Source organism: Colias croceus, chromosome 11 (genome assembly GCF_905220415.1).
Source record: "Colias croceus chromosome 11, ilColCroc2.1".
Classification (NCBI taxonomy): Eukaryota; Metazoa; Arthropoda; class Insecta; order Lepidoptera; family Pieridae; genus Colias; species Colias croceus.
Window position 1 is genome coordinate 316,595 of NC_059547.1, and position 22,444 is coordinate 339,038.

The 22,444-nt window shown below is 32.6% G+C and overlaps 2 protein-coding genes across 5 annotated transcripts in view; one reads left to right on the plus strand and one right to left on the minus strand.

The window, feature by feature from the left end:
• The window catches only part of LOC123695784, a 27,237-nt gene extending 26,468 nt beyond the window's left edge, over nt 1–769 (minus strand). The window contains exon 1 of the mRNA XM_045641709.1: nt 515–769. Coding sequence (XP_045497665.1) covers nt 515–751 — 237 coding nt within the window. The 5' untranslated portion in view covers nt 752–769. The remainder of the gene's footprint in view (nt 1–514) is intronic.
• Nucleotides 1–12,715, plus strand: part of LOC123695787 (fatty acid-binding protein, muscle-like) — a 20,519-nt gene extending 7,804 nt beyond the window's left edge. The window contains exons 1-4 of one of the 4 annotated variants that reach the window (XM_045641715.1): nt 3,601–3,632; nt 5,137–5,303; nt 11,027–11,140; nt 12,601–12,715. In XM_045641715.1, coding sequence (XP_045497671.1) covers nt 5,157–5,303; nt 11,027–11,140; nt 12,601–12,660 — 321 coding nt within the window. In that variant the 5' untranslated portion in view covers nt 3,601–3,632; nt 5,137–5,156 and the 3' untranslated portion in view covers nt 12,661–12,715. The other 3 variants (XM_045641712.1, XM_045641713.1, XM_045641714.1) reach the window with 3 other exon arrangements.
• The last annotated feature ends 9,729 nt before the right edge of the window (nt 12,716–22,444 follow it).

Here is a 22,444-nt window from a genome sequence, read left to right on the forward strand (position 1 = left end):
GCTCTATTTAAGGATTTATAAATAAGTAGATTAACTATAACATTTAACTTAATACCACGCACTTCCATTCTTAATCATGATGGTGTAGATCAGGTGATAATACAATAAGAAATGTGGTACAATCGAGCTGACGATAGGTAGATGGCGAAACCCTGGATACATAGTAGTAAACACATAAAGTTTGGGCTCGTTAGATTGGTCTTAATTATTACTGTTTATTTCTCATAGTAGAAACCATGCCAAGCTTTCCCAAAGAGGACTTTGTTTAGTTTCGATGAGAGAATATTATGAATTAAAAAAAATATTCTGATATTTATGTTGGAATTAAACTGAAATTTCAGCTTTTCCAAGCTGAATTTTTATTTGAAAGAAGAAATTTTAGGATTTTCAATTTTCAAATTCATTATCAACATATTCCTTAACGCTCACGCTAATAAACGTTTTAAATGCAATTTTTGAGCAGTAAAAAGTGCAGTATATAACCAATATCTCTGGAATATCTCAAAAAGCTTACCTTATCCTCGTTCGTGACGCGCACAATAATTTTCAATTTGGGATTATGTTTTCTGTAGTCCTTCAGAAGAGCGTCGAGTTTGTCTCCTCTGGCCGTTCCCGCGTAAACGAGGTGTGTGCACTCCGTAAAGTCAGAATTTCGCGCGCTTTCTACGTAGCAGGCGAGCCGCGCGGCGCCCGCGCCTGCGGCGTCCGCCGACCACACCGCGGCGAAACCCAACAAGAACCATAGCCACATGTTTAAAAAAATCAATCTGTCATTCCGGACGCGAATTCTATATTTTGATTTTGGAAGCGCGTTGGTTGTTTGAACAGCGCAGTACGAGTGGCGGGTTGGCCGCGGCCGGTCACACTCATAGGCGCCCCCGCCCTCACGGTGGTGGCCGCTGAAGGCCGCGCGCTCACCGTAACTCGTAACTGGAGCTTGCATGCTTTCATGTCACTCTTACGCATATGTCGTAATCCTTTGACGTTATTTTTTTCTGACAGCGAACTTTTTGCACGCAATAAATCTCGACTTGGACATTTAAAAAATTTACTCTGAAAATCAATTAACGTTTGCGAAATGCAATGGTATTTATTGCCGTTTCAGAATTTGACAAAACAAGCTACTTTTAAGAGAAAATAAATGTATTTCGCACCGCAAGCGTTAATTGCAAACTTCAATTAAAAAACATACTTAAACTAGTTTCTTGGATATTTTTACATTTCTTAACACAAGTTGGCCATAGAACTTCCATCGCAATGGAGACCTATTCATAAGGATTATAGACCCCCAGTGGCCGGTGTGTCTATCAAAAATAATCAAACGTCACTAGCACTATCAAAGAAAATTCTTATTTGCTTAGGTAAAATGCATACCAAAGATGCGAACGCGCATAAAAAGTGAAAACTTATTTTAGATAAAAACTGTAATCTATCTCTACCATCAGCTTTCAATACGATATTGAGCCAAACTTTCTGGTTTATAATAAAGTGAATTCCCATATCCCCTAGTGCAGCAGATAAGCAGATGCATTAAACATCTGTTTCACTGATCGGGACAAGTATGTAATCAACCTTCTGTGTCCTACCAGACTGAGACATTTTTTTTTCTTCGTCTCCACCGGGAATCGAATTCAGAGCCCCTCGGTGCTACGATCACGCGTCAACCACTGTACCAAGGAGGCGGCGGATTTATAATATTAATAGGATATTAGGATTCGTCATATGCACCAACTTTATCTACTTAGTTCTATCGATACCCACCAGGTTATCAGTTACGTCTTACATCATACGCTAATAGATCAAGTTATGAATAAGATCCGGAATATAATATCGACGATTGTAATGAATCACGCCTTACGCACTGCTTCCGCCGATGGATAAACGTGTATTTAAGATCATGTCTCAATTTGTAGGGTAATGGGGTAAAGTTTGTTTGTATGAAGTAACCTCTGGAAGTAATGAATCGATTGCAAAAAAAATTCATTGGTAGAAAGGTGTTTTGCTAACGCTTACTCTATGAAAAAATGTTATTGTTTTGATTGTTACATTAGGTTTAAATTTCAGTCCTTTTTAACTTTGGTGTACCTAGGATTAGTGAAAAGGCTAAAAAAATACGATAATTTTTAAAAAATTTAAGTCTATTTCAGGTCAACTTGTATATGCTGTATATTGATTTGTTTGTGTCAGGGATGGGAATGATTGGTGAAGAATGTAAGAGGTACCTAGAACTAAGGACATAGTGATAAGTTTAGAATTAAGTTTATTATATGTATGGTTTGGCGTATGCCGTAAATAAATAAATAAATAAATAATGCTTTCAGCAGGATATAGGTACATACCTGTCTTTATCTATAATCTATATTCATATTTTCTCCAGGGATAAAATCATGGATTATTATTTATAATACTCACATAGACTTGCTATTACTATCTTTTATTCTTAATTCCTCATAATACTATTATGCAAGAAGGTATCACCTCGATATCATTCACACCGGCGCGGTTGAGTAAGGCACACGCGGCTTAAGTTTCACAGTACAATATGTAATATTTTAATGTGATTTATTATTATTAAAAAATATATATCAATACAATGGAATAAAAATATGAATATGACCTTATTTCGATGATAGATCTATTCCTCGAAGGCTTGCCACTAAGAAATATGAATTAGGGGAATGCAAAACTACCTATGCAAAAAAGTTCCCTAAATGTCATAGTCGAATAAGATGAAATACGGCGCCAACAACTTCCTATTAATATTTTCAATATTGTATTATTAAAAATCATAAATATCCTATTAATGAGCAGTAAGGACTTTGGACTTAAAATCGATAAATCGGAGGTTCGGAACCATTTGACGACCATGCAGAGAATAATTTAATTCTTCGATTAGTCTGCGCATGTGGATAACATTACCATTGCTTCAAATGATGAATGAGAACATGAAAACGTGAGGCATGTCAAAGAATCAAAAGTTCGGCGACATGTAACATCTGCCTGCATTTGGCCACCGTGGTCGATAATGGCCTAAACTTTTATAGGATCACTCTGTATCTGCAGTGGGAACATGGGCTGATGATGATTATTATTATTATTATTTTAAACATCTGCAGTGTAATAACCAATAGACGATACAGGTAATCTATGGATAAGAGTCACGCTTTCAAGCTATATAAACGTATAATCAAATGTATACAAGATAAAATTAATCTGGAGCGGAAGGCGTCGATCGTCTCTAGCACAGGTATGTTCCTAGATGAGGCGATCGTCGCGTCTAATTTGTTTTGTATCATGTAAAAAAAATTGATAACACACTGTTTTATTCACATAAAATATATATTTCGAATTTGTTTTTAATTAAAGCCACATCACTTTGAGGAAAACGATACGACTGTATTGTAACTATTTTTAATCTTCACATACTTAAGTCCAGTGCACACGCTTTTTCCTGCATACTGATATACCTAAGCATCTCGCTCCAACTTCACGGCAAAGTGAATAACGGAGTCCTTATCAGATAGCGAGAGGTAGCATGCAAGAGGCCCAACTCCGATAATCAAAAGGAAGATATTGATGAAAATAGATAAAATACTAGTATTAAAAACGTGCCGACTCATTGTGTTAATAAGGTGACGGTGCTATTCTGTAATCTTATTAAACACACAATATGATTGGTATTGCGCGACCTGCGCTCGACCACGCAGCAATTGTTGTTGCTGAAAATGTCGTTTTCCGGCAAAAAATATAAACGTACGCGATGTGAAAACATAGAAGAGCTAGTGAAGGAATCTAGTGAGTGATTTTTGTTTTGAATTTGTACATTTGTGATTGGAAATTTTTCGCGTACCTGCTTACATTTGACAAATTCAGACGTTGTATAAACATAAAAAATAAGGATGCAAAAATTCTTTAATTGGAACAAACTTGTGAATTTTTTATTTTCATAACTGATCAAAGTTCTAATCTAATATTTACTTATGACTTAAAAGTTGTAAATTGTTTCATATGCAATGCCTAAAATTTACAGGGTTCCAATATTGGTAATATATTTTTTGTTGATATAGATATTGATTCATATGATATCTATTGATTTATAAAATATGCAAGCTTATTGACTCTACATGATTCATACAAAAACACAATAGGTATAACTTATGTAATTAATAAATAAATATAAACATCCGTATAATATACTATAATATTATTAATACTTTTAATTTCTGAACTAATTTAAATATTTACGTTTATTGATAACAATAAAAATGGACATTGAGTTGAAAACAAAAACAAAACACAAGACTAACTCTACAAAAGCCATAATTTTCTTGTTTCGTAAGATAGTTAACTTGAAATGATTCATTTGTTTAACAACGCGTGACTAGAATCACCTATAATATTGAGGAAAAAATTCAAACCACGTCAGACTATAAAATAAACAAAGCAGACGTTTCAGTGTTAAGAATAAAAATAAATAATGATGACTGTTCAAATAATATTTTGGACGTTTTTATGTGTATAAGTTACGTAGTTACTATTTAGTAATAGTCACTATTCAGTAGTCATATGTGGTATAAAGGGGCATTCAAAATATCAAATATGATATGAAAGGGATAGGTTCTAGTTCTCTTTCTAAGATAAATAAATAAATTAAATTAAATTTTTTAAACTAAATAAAGAGTCTGACTCCTGAGCTAGTTTTAACTGTGACTCAGGAGTTTTATCTCCATAATTTAGATTTGACTTAGTATGTTGTATCGGATTTAGAATGATTTTATATGACCACAAAAAGTAAAATAATGAAGAAAAAAAAGTACATGTAGCGACACCTCGCTCTGAATCGCGCAAGCGATATGTTTTCGCTACAGAGCATATATACAACTTTCCGACATCATCCATCGGGGCCTTAACGGCCGGCCAGTTGAGTAGACTGGTCGAGGATGCTCCCTTTTTCGATGGAGGAATTCCACCTTTCTTTCTCCACAGTACATAGGTAAGTAAAAGTTGTGACAAGCCCTCAAATTTAAGACAGCGAAAGACATGCATTTGCAATTTACATGGCATTCGCCTCTCTAGTAAAAACATTATTCATATTCAGGTACTTACTATTAATAACTAAACCCCAGTTGTTTACAGGTACCAAAGAGATCATAACCATGTTCGAGAAGTACGCACCAACCGTGTGCTTCACCCGGCTGGACGAGCACACGTTCCAGGTGGACCTGCGGATAGAGGCGCGCCATCTCTCGCACAGCTTCAAGCTGGGCGAGGAGCAGGAGTGGGAGAGGAGGGACGGCAGCAAGGTGAGGATGGAATAATATAATATATTAGAGGTAGACTGGAAAAACTGTATCATAGAGCCTTAAGAGCTAACAAAAGAGCCGTTTTTCCATACAAACGCAGTCCCCTGTTTCCTCCCTGGATTGTGCCACTAGAGCAATATATTTTTTACTTTTAATCTTGGTATGGTACCTTTAGGAAATTATTAAAAAAGATATTATGCATCTTTCAAAACGTAAGAAATAGGACAGATTTTTCGTTATGTTCCGTCTTCCATAAAACTAATTTTTGAACATAATATAAAAAAAAAAAACAAAACGTAGGAACTAACTTTTCTGTACTAAATCATGAAAAAAGTAAATAAATCTGTCCAGTATTGAAGGAGGAAACAGGGAACTACAGAACGTCGAATTTGCGTAATTGTCCTAGGTATTTTCGGCCCGAGCTGCAGTTGTCCCTGTCGCGCTCTCTCGACGGGTAGCGCAACAGCCATAGATAATAGGAAAACTAATTTTGAAGTCTCTCACTCGTTTTGTTGGCCCTTAAGTGGACTTTAAAATCTTGTTAAAGTTGTTAAATGGATATGTAGATTCTTGCCCGGGCCCGGTGAGATTATGTCATAACCATATAACGTATCTATTACTTCACTAACTAAGTAGACGATTGTAAGTACTTACCGATAGTTAACTTAATAATGTATGCACTTGTGGTTGAGTCGAAAATACATCATTTTAATAGACGGTTTTGTCTTAGCTTTCAATATTTCTATAATTATAGACTAACTAGGTTTCTGCCCGCGGCTTCGCCCGCGCAGTCAAAGAAAAACCCGCATAGTTACCGTTCCCGTGGGATTTCCGGGATTGCGTCATTTTCCCGGGATAAAAAAGTAGCCTATGTCCTTTCTCGGGTATCAAAATATCTCCATACCAAATTTCATGAAAATTGGTTCAGTAGTTTAGGCGTGATTGAGTAACAGACAGACAGAGTTTAGTTACTTTCGCATTTATAATATTAGTATGGATTATGTTATTTCTGAATAATAATACCTTTTAACGTATATAATAATGGAAAACAATTTTGACTAAACTAACTTTAATATATTTTCTTTAATTTTCGGATTAGCGAAAACATTTCCCAGTCGAGATAATCGAATTTCACCGTCATCATGAACTGGTGCAAAATGTTACCTAACGTAGTACATAGTAACTCAATTTACCTAACTGATAAATGATAATATAATATTACATGGAATAAATTTAGATTGTGTGTTTTAATGCAATTAAAATTACACATACTTGCCGATAAATAAAAAGTAATGCATGCAAAAGGATTCATGTAGAATTTTCATACAAAAACAAAAACCAAAAATATGGATTCTTTGTCTCTTTGTCTTCCTGTGTGCTTTCGACTTTTATACGAAAACTACATAACGAATTTTGATGTAACTGATTTTCGCATTAAAATAAACAATATAAATAACATATTTCATAGCGTAAGTAATGTTTGGAAAAAGTAGTTAAGTGTGATGAGCACTTTCTGACGATCTATGAAAATTTATAATCTAGAACACCAGATGCGCAATGCCAAGACCTTGTGTGTAATTATTATTATGTGCCTTTACAACTGTTTACGCGGCTGCTCTAACAAAAATACTGATGTCTAAGATTTAAAAAATGCTAATATAAACCTGTTAGTACTGATATAAATTATTGCAGATATTTCTAAATTTTTTGAAAGTACAATATTACTTAAAAGATGCGCAAGAGTACGTGGGAACTTGCTCCATATACATAATGTAAAACAATTACCAAATTAGTAATTAACACTAAAATAATGAGAATAATTTGCAAAACATACGAGTTATAACAAAATATTTGAGAGTCCTCCACATCTGCGGCGAATTTTGAAACTCAAACTCAAACTCAAACATTCATTTATTCAATTAGACTACTATTTAGTAGCACTTTCGAATCGTCATTACATAAGTATTTTTAACATTTACCACCGATTCGGAAAGCAGTATCTTTGGAGAAGAATCGGCAAGAAACTCCATAGTTGCTCTTTTAAAATCATGTCAATATTACATAATATGTAACTTATATTTAACTTATACATAATATATCAAAACAGTCAACTACTGTTAAAATATCCCGTAATTATTATATTGAAGCTTCAGCTCCTATTTCTATTGTTTTCAAACCACACTAACCTAACCTAACCCATCATGTCGAATGCCCATTTCAAAATTTAATGTTTTCACATCGATAGATTACAATATACCGAATATTTTTCGGTATTGAAAACAGTATGTTCACAAATTTTCAACGGACTACAATTTTCAAAATTTTAACATATTTCTATTTTACGATAACATAATATTATATATGTTACCGGAAATGTATGAAATCAAGGAATTGTATACAATTCCTAGGAAATGTGTACAATTCCGATACCATTTAGGAAATGTATAAAATATTGTTTAAAAAACTATTTAATGCATGCATATCCTAGGAAATGTATAATCTTCCTAGGAATTGTATACAATTCCTATATCGTATTAGGAAATGTGTAAAGTAAATGCTTTCTGTAATAAAACACGTTGTTATTTTTTTTATTATAGCTCTTATTGATACAATCGGGTAACAGTCATACCGAAAAATTGTAATAATATTATGTTCATATTATTATCTTCGATCGTTCGATCTTCGTCGACGGAGCCCCGCTTCGCGGGGCTCCTATTTCTGTGTAGTTTTTTTTTTAACAAACCTAACCTAACCTAACCTAACGGCTAACCTAACCTAACTTTGAGGGCGAATATCTCGGCTATTTTTGATTTTAGAGAAAAGTTGTTCCTGTAAAACATGCTGTAAGCGTAATCTTTACGATAAAACAATAATAAATAGGTGTTATAATGACACCAACTCCATCAAAAATTTTTTAAGTCCTGCGCCCCCTTTGCTTTAGTCCAACCCTTGCCTGCGACATATCAATATCTTAAATGTTTTACATTTTCGATAGCTATTTAGGAAATGTATAGATTTCCTAGGAAATGTGTATAAAATAATTTATTTCACACATTTCCGTACGATTTTAGGAATTGTATACATTTCCTAGGAATTGTATACAATGACGGATTACATACATTTCCTGTAACATATACATTTATCACAGCAGCCTCTCCGGTGAGGAAGTGAAATCTCAAAAAATCGGGGTAAAATGTTGAACTGAAAAGTAACTCTTAATTGCAATTTAATGTATAGTTTTGGTATATACGAATAAAGTACATTATCATAAATAAAAACAAATGTTGAAATGCATGCGCGATGAAGTAGCGGGCTTGTTTTCGTTGAAATATATCCAAAAAAGTACACTTAACATGATTCTTCAAAATTTTGATAAGCACCGTACCTACACTTTTATTTTATTTTTTATTACGATAAGATATAACAAAGGTTAATTAATCCCAAATAACATTAGAAAGAAAGTCAATGTCCTGAGAATGTTAATGACATTATATATTGTATATGACTAGCTGTGCCCTGCGGCAATGCTCCACTCCTGTTGGTCTTAGCTTGATGATATATGTATATCCTTCCTCGATAAATGGGCTATCTAACACTGAAATAATTTTTCAAATAGGACCAGTAGCTCCTGAGATTAGCGCGTTCAAACAAAAAAACAAACTCTTCAGCTTTATAATATTAGTATAGATTATATTGAAGTGAATCCTACGCACACGAACATAATATAATAATTTATGCATAGCAAGTGCTACTTTGCGACATACGTCTTTGTTTTACTGTGTGTATTACTCCCACTAATAAAACCTTTTATAATGAAGTGGTTAGTTTTCAAAACAATTCCACGCCCACGTGCTGTTAATTCATAGTGTTGAAAGACGAACAATTTCTTCCAAACTGTACATATTTTATTTTAATTATAACTATTTTCCTGTGGCTTTACTGAAATTACCTACAAGCTGTGCAATGTGCATCCACATGTCTCCGCTTGGCCTTAACGTGATGATTATGGCATTCTGAAATAATTTTTCAAATCGGACCAGTACCAGTAGTTCCCGAGATTAGCGCGTTGAAGCAAACATTATATACGAATAAACGGTACCGAATGATAATCGCAAAGCATAAATATAAAATTGAAATAAAAAATGCATACTATTTTATTTATATTTATTATAAGTAAAAACCTCGTATAAATAAAACGCCGACCACCGCCATACATTACGCTGACCCAAAACGAATAATCCGCATCATTGTATTTTAAATATGTATACGTATATATATTGTTCAATTAATTATGGAGCCTGTCGTAAACAGTTCTTAACGACAGGTGATGTTATGTAACATAATGTTTATTACAACATGTGTCGTCGTGTGGATTTTCGACTGAGAAACGAAATCCTTAATTCCCACGGACTGACGTTACTGTTTATAAAAAGCTTTCCGCCGCTGGAAACTGCTATGGAAATGATGACTGTCGTAAAAAATTAGCCTAGGTATCACTTTTTACCGTCCTTTCAATAAAATCGCCCCGTTTCTACATCAAAACGGCCATCGAAAACCCTTTTTTGTGACAGTCGAGCAAGCAAAGGGGCAGATTAATTATTTTTACATGTGATAAACTCTGGGCGACTAATCTAATGAATATAATATCGTTTAGGTACTAAATCTATACATATAATAAATCTGTAGAAGGGTCAATTCTGTACATTGAAAATATTGAAAAAATAAATACCAGGGGGTGTTACTGGATCGATACCAAACCCAAATATGTGTTTAAAAAAATTTTTGTCTGTCTGTCTGTCTGTCTGTATGTTCAGGCATCACGTGAAAACTAACGGTTCGATTTCGATGAAACTTGGTATAATTATACCTTATTATACTGGGCGTAAAATAGGATACTTTTTATCCTGTAAGAATACGTAGAAAAAATTAATCTTAGTTTTTCAGTTTTATCCATAGACGTTGTTCTGTAGAACCGCGAACACACGTTGCGTATTATTATAGGCCTAGCCGTATTTGGGTCCAATAGATATTTATAAGATATCATTGTCAGAGTTACTCAAAATGAAGAAATAAACCATCCACGCGAAGACCGACATCCGCGCGGACGGAGTCGCGGGCGGAAGCTAGTATCTAATAACGAAATAACTGGGTTGTATGTAATCACGATATTTTGTGAACGATTTGAGATTTAATGAATTTTGTATATTTCCCTTACGAAAATTGATTTTTTATCAAACATCTAAAACTGAATGTCATTGTTACACAGAATAATGAAAAATTCGATACGATAAACCTGCAATTTGAACTATCAAATTATATAATCGGATAACAATAAAAAACTGAAAACCTAATCCTTTTTATTTATTTTAAGCTCTTTCAATATATTATATAGATATGATTTTCATCACCTATAGGCTATAATTACAATGATCCAGTATCAAGCTATTTAATCCGCTTGAGAAATAATAAGAATTTTTTAAAACTTTTACATTCATTTACTATATACCAATACCGATACGAGATAAACTATAGTAATAATTTATTACTTATTAATTCTTCTCATAGTCTGAATCTCGAAAACTATCTATTTTCCTAAAAATAAATATACAAATTTCGAGGGCAAATTGACCTACGTATTTTCTAATGATTCTAAGTTCTTTAAAAATGACTCTTTACCAGTTACTAATAATTTTAATCCCAAAGTATTTTTTTCTATTTTACAGTTACGAATAACATACCAACTGGAAGGCGACAACGTGTTACATCAGATAATCAAGCTACCTGACGGCAAGATGGCTTACTTCAGGCGACTTTTCATTGATAGAGAATGTATTATGGTAAATATCACATAAATATTTATATTTGTTTTTAAATTTTAACAATTTAATAATTTACTTATTTCTGTGAAGCAAATTTTTATGTAACAATTTTTTGTGATAAAAATTTCTCAAAATATGTGTATTTATGCCGAATCAGCGAATCTTATATTGTAATTACATTTTAATACTACAATTTATTACGAAATAAAATATAATTAAGAAGTATGAAAAATCAATAAAAATATGTATCAACTTAAATCACTACATAGTATAAAACAAAGTCGCTTTCTCTGTCCCTATTTCCCTATGTCCCTTTATATTATGCTTAAAAACTACGCAACGGATTGTGATGCGAATTTTAATGCGGAATTTGATGTTTTTTTTAATAGATTTAGATTCAAGAGGAAGGTTTTAGTAGGTATATAATTTATTAGGTTTTAGACAAAGCGGGCGATGCCGCGGGCGGTAATCTAGTATTATCTATACTCATAATACGAAATAATGAAAGACGTAACAAAATCGATTACATACCTAATAAATTACTACCATTACATTAATTATAGTAAATACATACCAAAGTTTACATAACTAGGTACGTAAAAGTATTCAAAAAACCTTTATTAGCCATTTTTCCTGTTGACATTATTTCTAAAACATAACCTTGACTCAGTAACACTATTTACTACAATTTTGCAGATTTTTTGCAAAATAAACGAGTTCACTTTCCGTTATACGCGTACTTTATATATTATTTAACATAGATTTTAGACTTAGATTATGAAAACAAAATATTTGTCGTCATTAGAATCTTAAATGGCTGTACCTGAGGTTATATTTACTTAGAAAAAAAAAACAAATTACGGCAACCTCTAAATAAGATTTTTTTTGTCTATCCCGCAGGAAAAACCGTGGGCACAACTAGTATTATAAAGCTGAAGAGTTTGTTTGTTTGTTTGAACGCGCTAATCTCAGGAACTACTGGTCCGATTTGAAAAATTATTTCGGTGTTAGATAGAATAAACGTGTTCGGTGTGAACCGCGGAGCACAGCTAGTTTTATACATCACTAGCTGCTCCGCGCGGCTTTCACCCCCGTGGCTCCACCCCTGTTGGTCTTAGCGTGATGATATATAGTCTATAACCTTCCTCGATCTATCTAACACCGAAAGAATTTTTCAAATCGGACCAGTAGTTCCCGAGATTAGCGCGTTCAAACAAACAAACAAACAAACTCTTCAGCTTTATAATATCAGTATAGATAAAATTTACTTTATGATCCGTTAATTTTAATTATGGGAGGTTATTTTGAACAAATATTTTTGTTGTAAGGTTTTTACATTTTATTCAATTAAAATAAATTAAAATATTGAACGAAAAAAGACAACCCTAACGCTTATTTATAAGATAAAGATGATATGACTTCTACTGCTTTAAATAAAGTTTTTTTCTTTTATAATAAAACATTTTCTTCAATTCCAGACTGTAACATTAGACGACACGCCTCACACCGCAACTATATACTACGAGCAAGTTCCGTGATCTTCTGTGATAAAAGACTTATATTTTGGGATTTTAACCCGCTTTAAATTCAAATTAATATTTTACTGTGTACATTAAAATCACGCAAAATTTTAGTTTGGTAAATGTATTATAAATTATTATAAGACTGTGTTGTAAGTTATCGAGTATTGCTAAAATGTATGGAATAAAATATATTTTTTAATTTATGTAACTAGATGTTGTTTCATTTCGTTGATATAATATAATCCTTAAATATAGAGTCATGATAATCTGAGATGATACTAAAAATGTGTTTTTTTGTTATGGTTTTTGAAGTGAAAACTTCTTTAGCGGCGTTGGGTATAAAATCTTAAACTCGCGTCAGGACACGTGGCCTGATCGAAAAAGCGTAAGACGGATGTTTTTTTTTTAAGCCCTTATAATTATATTCCATGCGTAAGACGGATACCATTCCAAAATATCAAACATGCTGAACGTTAATAATCAAGTTTTCTCTTCTGCCGGCACTCCCGGAGTGCAACCCGTCTTTTTTTTTTTAAACTGAATTATTTTCAAAGTTTTCAAATTATTTAAAAAGTAGAGCTACTATTTTTTTCAATTAGCGCATGCTTAAAAATAATAAAATTTTATTTATATTACTTAAAAGCTAAGAAGTGAATAGTTTTTATATTTATGACGTGTGACATTTAATTCATGTATCAAAGATAGATCGAGTTTATTAATAATTCGAAAGTGTTACAAAATATAAATTTAACTTATTTAGTGCAACAGGATTATCCACATTGGCAACACTGAGTGGGATTGCTCAATCCGTTGACATTGTATTATTTCCATATGATTAGTGTAATATAGATCATTTGTATGTATATTTATGTTTATGCTAATAATAATAAAAAGTGCCACTCATATATTTGGCGGGGTTTTGATGTATATTTTATTACTTCGATGGATATGGTTTTAATTTAATTATAACATATTTAAGTGGATTCTTGAATAAATTAACATTCCACGCATCCTCCCGCAGTTTTATATGCTATAAAATTATTTATATTCTCCTTGTTGATGCTACTGTTTTAAAAAAACAAGTAGCACCAGCATCCCATCCAATCCTTCTGCATGTTTTCATCAATGGGTTGCTGAGTTGGTCAGGCATCCCAGGATTGGCGTGAAAGGATGCGGGTTCGAATCCCGCCTCGTGATCGAATTTTTAATTCCTTTTTGTTTAAAAACTACTTTTCAAATATTTAAATAAAATTTTTAATACTTTATATTATATCATCTGTTTTCATGAAATTCATGAAAAATAAAGACATTTCAATCACTACATAGTATAAAATACAGTCGTCTATCTGTCTGTCCATATTCAGTTTTTATATAAGATAGAGTGATTCAAGCGTAGGTAATTTGATAAGTTTTAGACACAACTATCAAAGTTGCGAGCGGAAAGCTTGTATAGCAGAATATAAAAAATCCCAATGTGAATTAACTAACAATAGTTTACAATTTAGTTTATCTGCAATATAGCCAGTATTTAGCCTCCTCTTGTATTAGATAACAAACATGTAAGACCAAGATTAATTTGAAATCGATAACTACTGACTTTAAACTATAAGCATATAAGCAGATTATTATCAAGTATTAAATTTGGAGTAACCGCGGGCGTCGCACTCAAACTCGATTAGATCATAGGTACTCAGTGACGTAAGTTTTACTCAACCAGCCCTTAGGTGACATGTGGCGGTATTAATCTGAGATTTAGCATAATAATAGTGTACCTTATAATATGAGCTGTGCATTCATTGATTTTGATAAGGTAATGACATCATGCCTTTGTTGGTTAGAATTCGTATGCAATTTTTAGTCATGGCAAGTGCTAGTGACTCTTAATAAATTAATGTTTACATGTTTCGTGTTTCCTTGTTTCACTAACCCTTAGCAGGCACCTGAAAATAGTTATTTTTAGGTGCCTGCTCTAGCCTCTATATTAATGAGTACCTAAACATGTAGTGCTTTTTGTGTAACTGAGCGATGTTTTTTATATAATTTGCTATGTAGTATTTTCTTATGTTAGATTCTACGCGAGGTTTATACATTTAGAACGATTTATTCATTATAATCACGCTCTCTGCAAAGTAGCGAAATTGGCAAAAAATGGCGTTTAAAATCCGTTAAAATCTTTAATTTCTTTTGCTGTCTAGATACACTTTTTAAATAAATACCTTGTGTATTTGTATATATATCTTTAAAACGGGAAAATAGCATTGACTTTAGATAATTAGTATTTTAGATATGCAAGAGAGTATATAAGCTTAATGCAAATGAAAACGGATTATAATTAAACTATACACATATCCTTGGATATAACACTTTCAATTACCATACGCACCTCCTTCTATTGTCTTCGAGTTATATTAAAATCAACATCGATATGTACAAAGGAGGTCATATAGGTGATAAAATATAACTTGTATTCAGAGCTTGAGCAGGGTGTGTACAAAACATGGTTTGGAATTAGATATTCGTGATTTTCAAGCAATATTAGGTGGCTTTAATCGAATGAGGTGACTTTAATATTATGTAGAATAACATACGTTTATAATAAACTAGAACTGCTGGTGTTTTCTCTCGCGTACGTCGATAATACGATACAGGTGTTCTATAAATATATAAATACTAGCTGCTCCGCGCGGTTTCACCCCCGTGGCTCCACTCCTGTTGGTCGTAGCGTAATGATATATAGCCTATAGCCTTCCTCGATAAATGAGCTATATAAAACCGAAAGAATTTTTCAAATCGGACCAGTAGTTCCCGAGATTAGCGCGTTCAAACAAACAAACAAACTCTTCAGCTTTATAATATTAGTATAGATATAGACGTATACCAACCTTTTACAATTACATTAATAGGTCCTGCTTTGGTAGACCTTGATAACCTGGTAAAAGAGCTTTTTAAAAGTTAAAAATCTTTTAACTTTAAGCTTAATTGGGTACCAACATACAAAAAATAATTTCGTCTTATTAATTTTATTGATCGGTAAATAGTAAAATCCATATACCTGCATGGTATATGGATGATTCTACATACATATCTATGTTTGTGTAGACATTTCATTGAGGATATAGATCTTAGATTGAGGTGGTCACAACCATACAAACGATCACAACCTTACAAATTGAATGTGACAATGGCAAAGGTTTTGCAAGTAAACAGTTAATTGTAGAGTTCCTGCCTAAGGTTAGGAATGCATAGCTCAAAAAGGGCTTTTGCCCTACTTTTAGATGGTTCGGTAAATTAATAAAATTGTAAGAATAGGCAGAAGTTTCTTATAATGGTTATAAATCTCTTAATTATAAAAGATGAATTTAGATAATCGAGAGCGGTCGTGTGCGATAAATTACAATATATAAAGTAATATAAACAATACATAAATAGAATCGAATAAATCTGCGAGTAATTTTTTTTTCGAAAAGATCTCTCATGAGTTAGGACACTGACCTGAAAATGGTTTTATTCGTGTAAATATTAAGTAAATAAAACATTTAATAAATAATAATTTTCTTTTTATTTGCTATAATTAAAATGCCGATTATCCGAAGAAATCTAGATACATGAACATACATTGCATTACATTGCAACTTTGTCATAGTTCCAATAATGCTTACCAAATAGAACATTGTGTAATTCAATATTGACTTAACCTACGGAAGTTATTTGAGTCTAGATTAATTTTGATGATTCACATAATGGGCATTTTGTGCAAATTATATTTGCATAAGTTTCGAGTGATTCATTCGAACTGAATGTCGAAAATGTATGTTTTATTCATGTGCGTAAATAATTTTAATTTATTCTAACGCATCAAACAGAGGTGAAGCAACAGCCTTAGGAGATTGTAATAAAAATATCTAATAATTAATTAAAATGTTTGTTTAACTTTTTACCCGATTATGCCGATTATATTTTAATTATAATCCCGTAATATCAATCCGGATCGTTTATAAGGTTTATATACAATATGTAATGATACCTAACTATTACCAATTAGCAATAGAGAATACTACATAGGTAGGTGAAAGTACACACGCGAGCAAATCCACGGGAAAAAATATAGATCATTCTACTAATATTATAAATGCGAAAGTTTGTGAGGATGTGTGTGTTTGTTACTCTTTCACGCAAATAGGTACTACTGAACCGATTATAACGAAATTTAGCACACATATAGAGGGTAACTTGGATTAACACATAGGACAGGTTTCATTCCGTAAATCCCACGGGAACGGGAACTGTGCGGGTTTTTCTTTCAAAACGCGGGCGAAGCCGCGGGCGGAAAGCTAGTGTTCTATATTTTGTATAAATTTTTCGTTATGCCAATTCATAGCATAATTCACGCGCTAGTTTATGTTTATGTATATAGTTGTATAACTGTTTGTCATAAGTAAACAACTTACGCGTTTAGTTTATATTTAGGTAGTTGTATGTTCATGTTTGTTAATAAGTAAAATATCTATTAAAATAAAAATGTTAATAAAACTTACCTCGTCTTTATTTTATAAAGATTATTTAATATATTTAGTTAAATTATCTAGGCTGTATAGCATCATTTTGCAACGTATCCATCTACAACGCACTCAGCAATTATATTCCTACAAAATGTTATTTATTACAATTAATATCATGTTTATTGCGTAATATAGTATCGAGTTAATAACACTTCAAAGCAGTTAGTTTACTTCGATAATTATAGGCTTAAAAAGCTTACAGATTGACCTCTACAGGCTGCTATAGTAGTTCAGTGGCTAAGGCTTCTTAAATAAAGATGTCGCGGGTTCGAAACTAGACTATCTATTATTTATGAATGAACAACATATCAGAAATAAAATTAAATAACATATACTAAAAAAATACTACTACTATAAAGTTGAAGAAGTCAGAAATAAAATTAAAGTTTGTTTGTTTGAAAGCACTAATCTCAGGAACTACTGGTCCGATTTGAAAAATTATTTCGATGTTAGATAGCTCATTTATCGAGGAAGGTTATAGGCTATATATCATCACGCTAAGACCAACAGGAGCGGAGCACTGCGGGTAAAACCGCGGAGCACAGCTAGTATTGAATAAAATGGAGCTGTGGTTTACATTACCTATAACCTCACTTTACAAGACCCAACCATTGTAGGAAGGAACGTTGTAGAAAATAAACGCTTTGCCTGAATAATATGAGCACAAGCTGACCCAGATCTTTATTTATTCCTCTATTAAATCAATTTAATATTTATCTCAACGCCAGTACCAGCTACCAGATAATTTATCACACAAAATGTAAATTAAAAGGAAATCATAATATTTTATATGTATATGCTGTATCTTGAGTAATGATATATCATACACGGTGAGGTGTTAATTGCTTAACCACATAATTTGTAAAGTAATTTAATAACAAATAATTAAAATGGCATTAGAGAAGGACTAACTGACCTACTACTAAGTACCTACGTTTAAAGTAGAGTCGACGTGCTTGGAGACTCTACGTTAATATTAGGTAGGTAATTATTCTGATGTGGTTTTGAAATAAGTAAGATTAGTAGTCAACTATATAAAAATAAGTCGGGTTTTCCTTCCTGACGCTATAACTTCAGAGTGCACCAACCGATTTCCACGGTTTTGCATTCGTTGGAAAGGTCTCGGGCTCCGTGAGGTTTATGGCAAAGAAAAGGTGTATCTGGCGAAACGGAGCTCGCCCGGTTTGATAGTACATAATATTTTTAGACTTATGACAATTATTATCCAAAACAGCTTGATCGAATCTCATCAAATTTTGTAATTTGTACCTATGCATATCGGATAGGTTTGAGAATCGAAAGACATATTTTGTATAGGTACACAAATGATGAGAATTTGGTAGAAAAACGTTTTCAGGCTTCATTCATTCATTCATTTCATTCATTCATTTCAGGCTCATAAAAACGTATGAAATTAAATTGAACATATTGTACAGGCAAAAATAATGAAAGCGATGTCAAGAATTTTATTATAAATTGGATAACCGAATATAATAGTGTTAAGAAACAATATATCCACATTCCGCGAAAAAAGACATGGCCACATGTTAGTGACAACTGACTTGTTATAGACAAGGTAGACGTCGGCTGCAAGTAGTTGGTTCTGTACAAGTTATGTATGAAAATTTAATGTTAAATATTGACTATTAAACAATACACTTTATTAATAATCAATATGAAGGTATATTTCATTGATACTAAAACTATTACTAACTGTATACTGAGTAACTCTTGGGCAGAATTTAGAGATCCCCTGTAAACGATTGGGCTTGTAAACATGCTTCCTGTAATAAGACAAGTACATCCATACCAATATTATAAATGCGAAAGTAACTCTGTTTGTCTGTCTGTTACTCAATCACGCCTACACTACTGAACCAATTAGCATGTTTGGTATGGATATATTTTGATACCCGACAAAGGACATAGGCTACCTTTTATTGCGAAATATGTACCACGGGCGAAGCCGGGCCGGACCACTAGTAGTATATGTATATATTTAAAAGATCAAAAAACAATTTTTCTTTGATACTTAAATGAAAGCACATATTCGCTTTATCCTAGCCTGTGTTTTAAAGTCAAATTTGGAATAGAAATATGAATGTCTTTTCGACGATACTATTAGCAATAAGTAAGTATATTAAGATGTTATTTTATTATAAACCATTGCTTAGAAATTAAACCAACAATAGCATATAAATAATAATTCTGCTCTATTGTATCATGTATTTATGTCATATTTGCGGAACCCCATAAAAATAAAAAACACACACGTGAGCCCGTGACTCGCGCCTTAAGCTGTCTCCGACCTTAAATGACGCGGAATCTCGATGGACTACTTTCAAAATAATAAATTGACCCAATATATCGCATATACTTGCAAAACTTATGTTAAACTGATCCCAGTGTGCGGTGACCTTATCAATCAACCAATTAAGGGTCTAATGATTAAAACTTGATTGTTAATTGAGATTTGTTTAATGGGGCATTTAACGGCTAAGGAGGTGTTTTTTATTGGTTGATATTTTGATAAGAAAACGACTAGTTTAGGGATGTGCTAGTCTCGAAACATAGAAGTATTTTAAAGTAGGTGTTATTAAATAGCAGTAGAAGGTTAAGTAGGAGAATTTTTTAATGATCATTAATCATTATTTAGATTCACCATCTGTATAAATATCAATTCAATAATAATTTTAATAAGATGGGTTGTTAATTTAAATATCTTTATTAGCAGATCTCCATCAAAATGGAGAATCGTAAAAATTAATTTCTAACAAAAAGTTAGCATTATCTGTGGCATATAATGATCTAGTTTATGTTAATAATATGTAATCGTGATCTGTATTTCGCAATACACCAACCGCTGACCGCTGATACACGAATGCTATACAAATAATTATTTACGATACGTAAAGAACCCATTTATTATGTGTTGCAATTTTCAATGATATCCACGCTAATTTAATAAAGAGATTTAGAAACTGTGTTTATAAATGAAACCTCATTATAAGTAAAAAAAATATAAGTATTTCATAATTCAGCATAATCACAGCATAATCATTTTAGGATTTTTAATTTGACTTTTTTTAACTTTTTATAAAAAATCAATAGAACTCAGAGCAAATGTAGCTATATACTTATACAATTTTAAACACGCAAAGTAGTACATATTATAATTGTCATTAACATAGTTTTGAATACAATTTTTCAAGCGTAGAGTGAACAGGTACCTTCTAGGGAAGCGCGTTCCATCGACCACACCTCAGCTTAATATCGGGCGAGATTGTGGTCAAGCGCTTCCCCATTGACAACAAAAAAAAAATGCATAGCACTCAATAATCTATTCTCTATTTTTCATCCTACAGAGAGCAGAAAATAACATTAATTGTACACTCGTCTCCTTAAAGTACAGAATCAGAAGAAATAAGAATATTACAGAGAAATAAATTATAATAACCAACACACCATATCTGCTGACAGCAACACAGCTTTCATCCTAAAAGTGCAATCAATCACTTCGCATTACGAAATAATCTTTTTATTATCGCCTTACAAGCAGCAAAGTTCACTGCATCCCTTGTAAATGTCATGGCATATATTTGACTAGCTTTGTCCCGCGAGTTTACCCGCATTGATCCGCTCCTGTTGGTCTTAGCGCAGTGTGGTGATATAATAATTGGCTTCTTCGACGAATGGCCTAACTAACATCGAAATAATTTTTCAAATCGGACCAACGTAGTTCCTGAGATTAGTGCGTTCAAACAAACAAAACAAACTCTTCAGCTTTATCATGTTACTTAGTATAGAAATATGTACTTTAAAAGATAATAAGTATCCTCCATATATTTATTCAGGATATGTCGTATCATAGGGTAGAGTTTTCTATCAACTTCAAAAAAGCAGGTTGTCAATTTAACTGTATTTTTTGGGTTTGTTACCTCAGAACCTTCCATTGGATCGATTTTGATAATACTTTTTTATTTGAAAGTGGTCGCCTTCCGGTTGATCCCATGTAATCTTTTTCCAGTTTTGAAAAATTTGAAGGCGGTTTTTGTTAAAAAATAATTATTTTTCGACTATATAAAATCTTGCTTTTACTTTGTAGAGATAATATAAATAATGATGAGTTATTTTGTACACATGTACAGTCGATGTGCACCTCCAGGCTAATAATAAATAAATATATATTAAAATGATATTTCGTTTGGAATCCATTAACTATACGAGTGCTGTCAAAATATGAGAAGCGGTTAGTAGCATTGCATATGTGATATAATTTTCTCGTATGTTGGGCTCTAAGTGGAGCAAGACTGGCAGGTGTGCTTTGAAAATGTAGCATGGTACAAAGGATTACATTTAAATATCGTTAAAAGTAATAAATCCTACTAATATTATAAATGCGAAAGTTTGTATGGATGTATGGATGTTTGTTACTCTTTCACGTAAAAACTACTGAACCGATTACAATGAAATTTAGCACACATATAGAGGGAGGATAGTTTTTATCCCCGAAATCCCACGGGAACGGGAACTATGCTGGTTTTCCTTTGCAAACGCGGGCGAAGCCGCGGGCGGAAATCTAGTGTTCTATATTAAGAACAACTGGATGAAAATTTCACAGGATAGGATTACATGGAAGAGGAGAGAGGAGGCTTTTACCCAATAAGGGGTCCGTGGAAATAAGAAAAAATTAAACTAACATTAGATACTAAAATAGATTAAGTTAAACTAACAACTAACAAAACATTTGAAATGTAAATTTTGATTTATTACACGGAATAAATGAGCTTTATTATTATATTTAGAACAATTATTAACATTTAGGTAGACACATTCACGATAGTGTTTCATAGTTTTTCGTATGTAATATATTATCTATAACCGTCGTTCTCTTCTTATTTTTTATGGCAACCCTAGCTATAGAGCAACGACTCACTTGGTGGTAGGTGATAGTCGCCACCCATGACGATCACAGTATTGGGAACACTGCAATAGAAGAGTGGAAGTAGGTTTTGATGACTAAGAAGACCTGCTCTCTGGAAAGGAAGCTGTCTTCATAAAACAGGATATCTCTAGCAGATATCTATAAGATAGAGTCGCACTTTGAAATTGCCGGTAATATCTAAGAGCTCAATAATTTATTTTATTGTAATTTCAAGAGACATTAAACAATTTTTTCTCCTACCAGTTTAAACATTTTTGGCAAAAAAAATCAGATTTTTATTAAGTTAAGGCTGTTT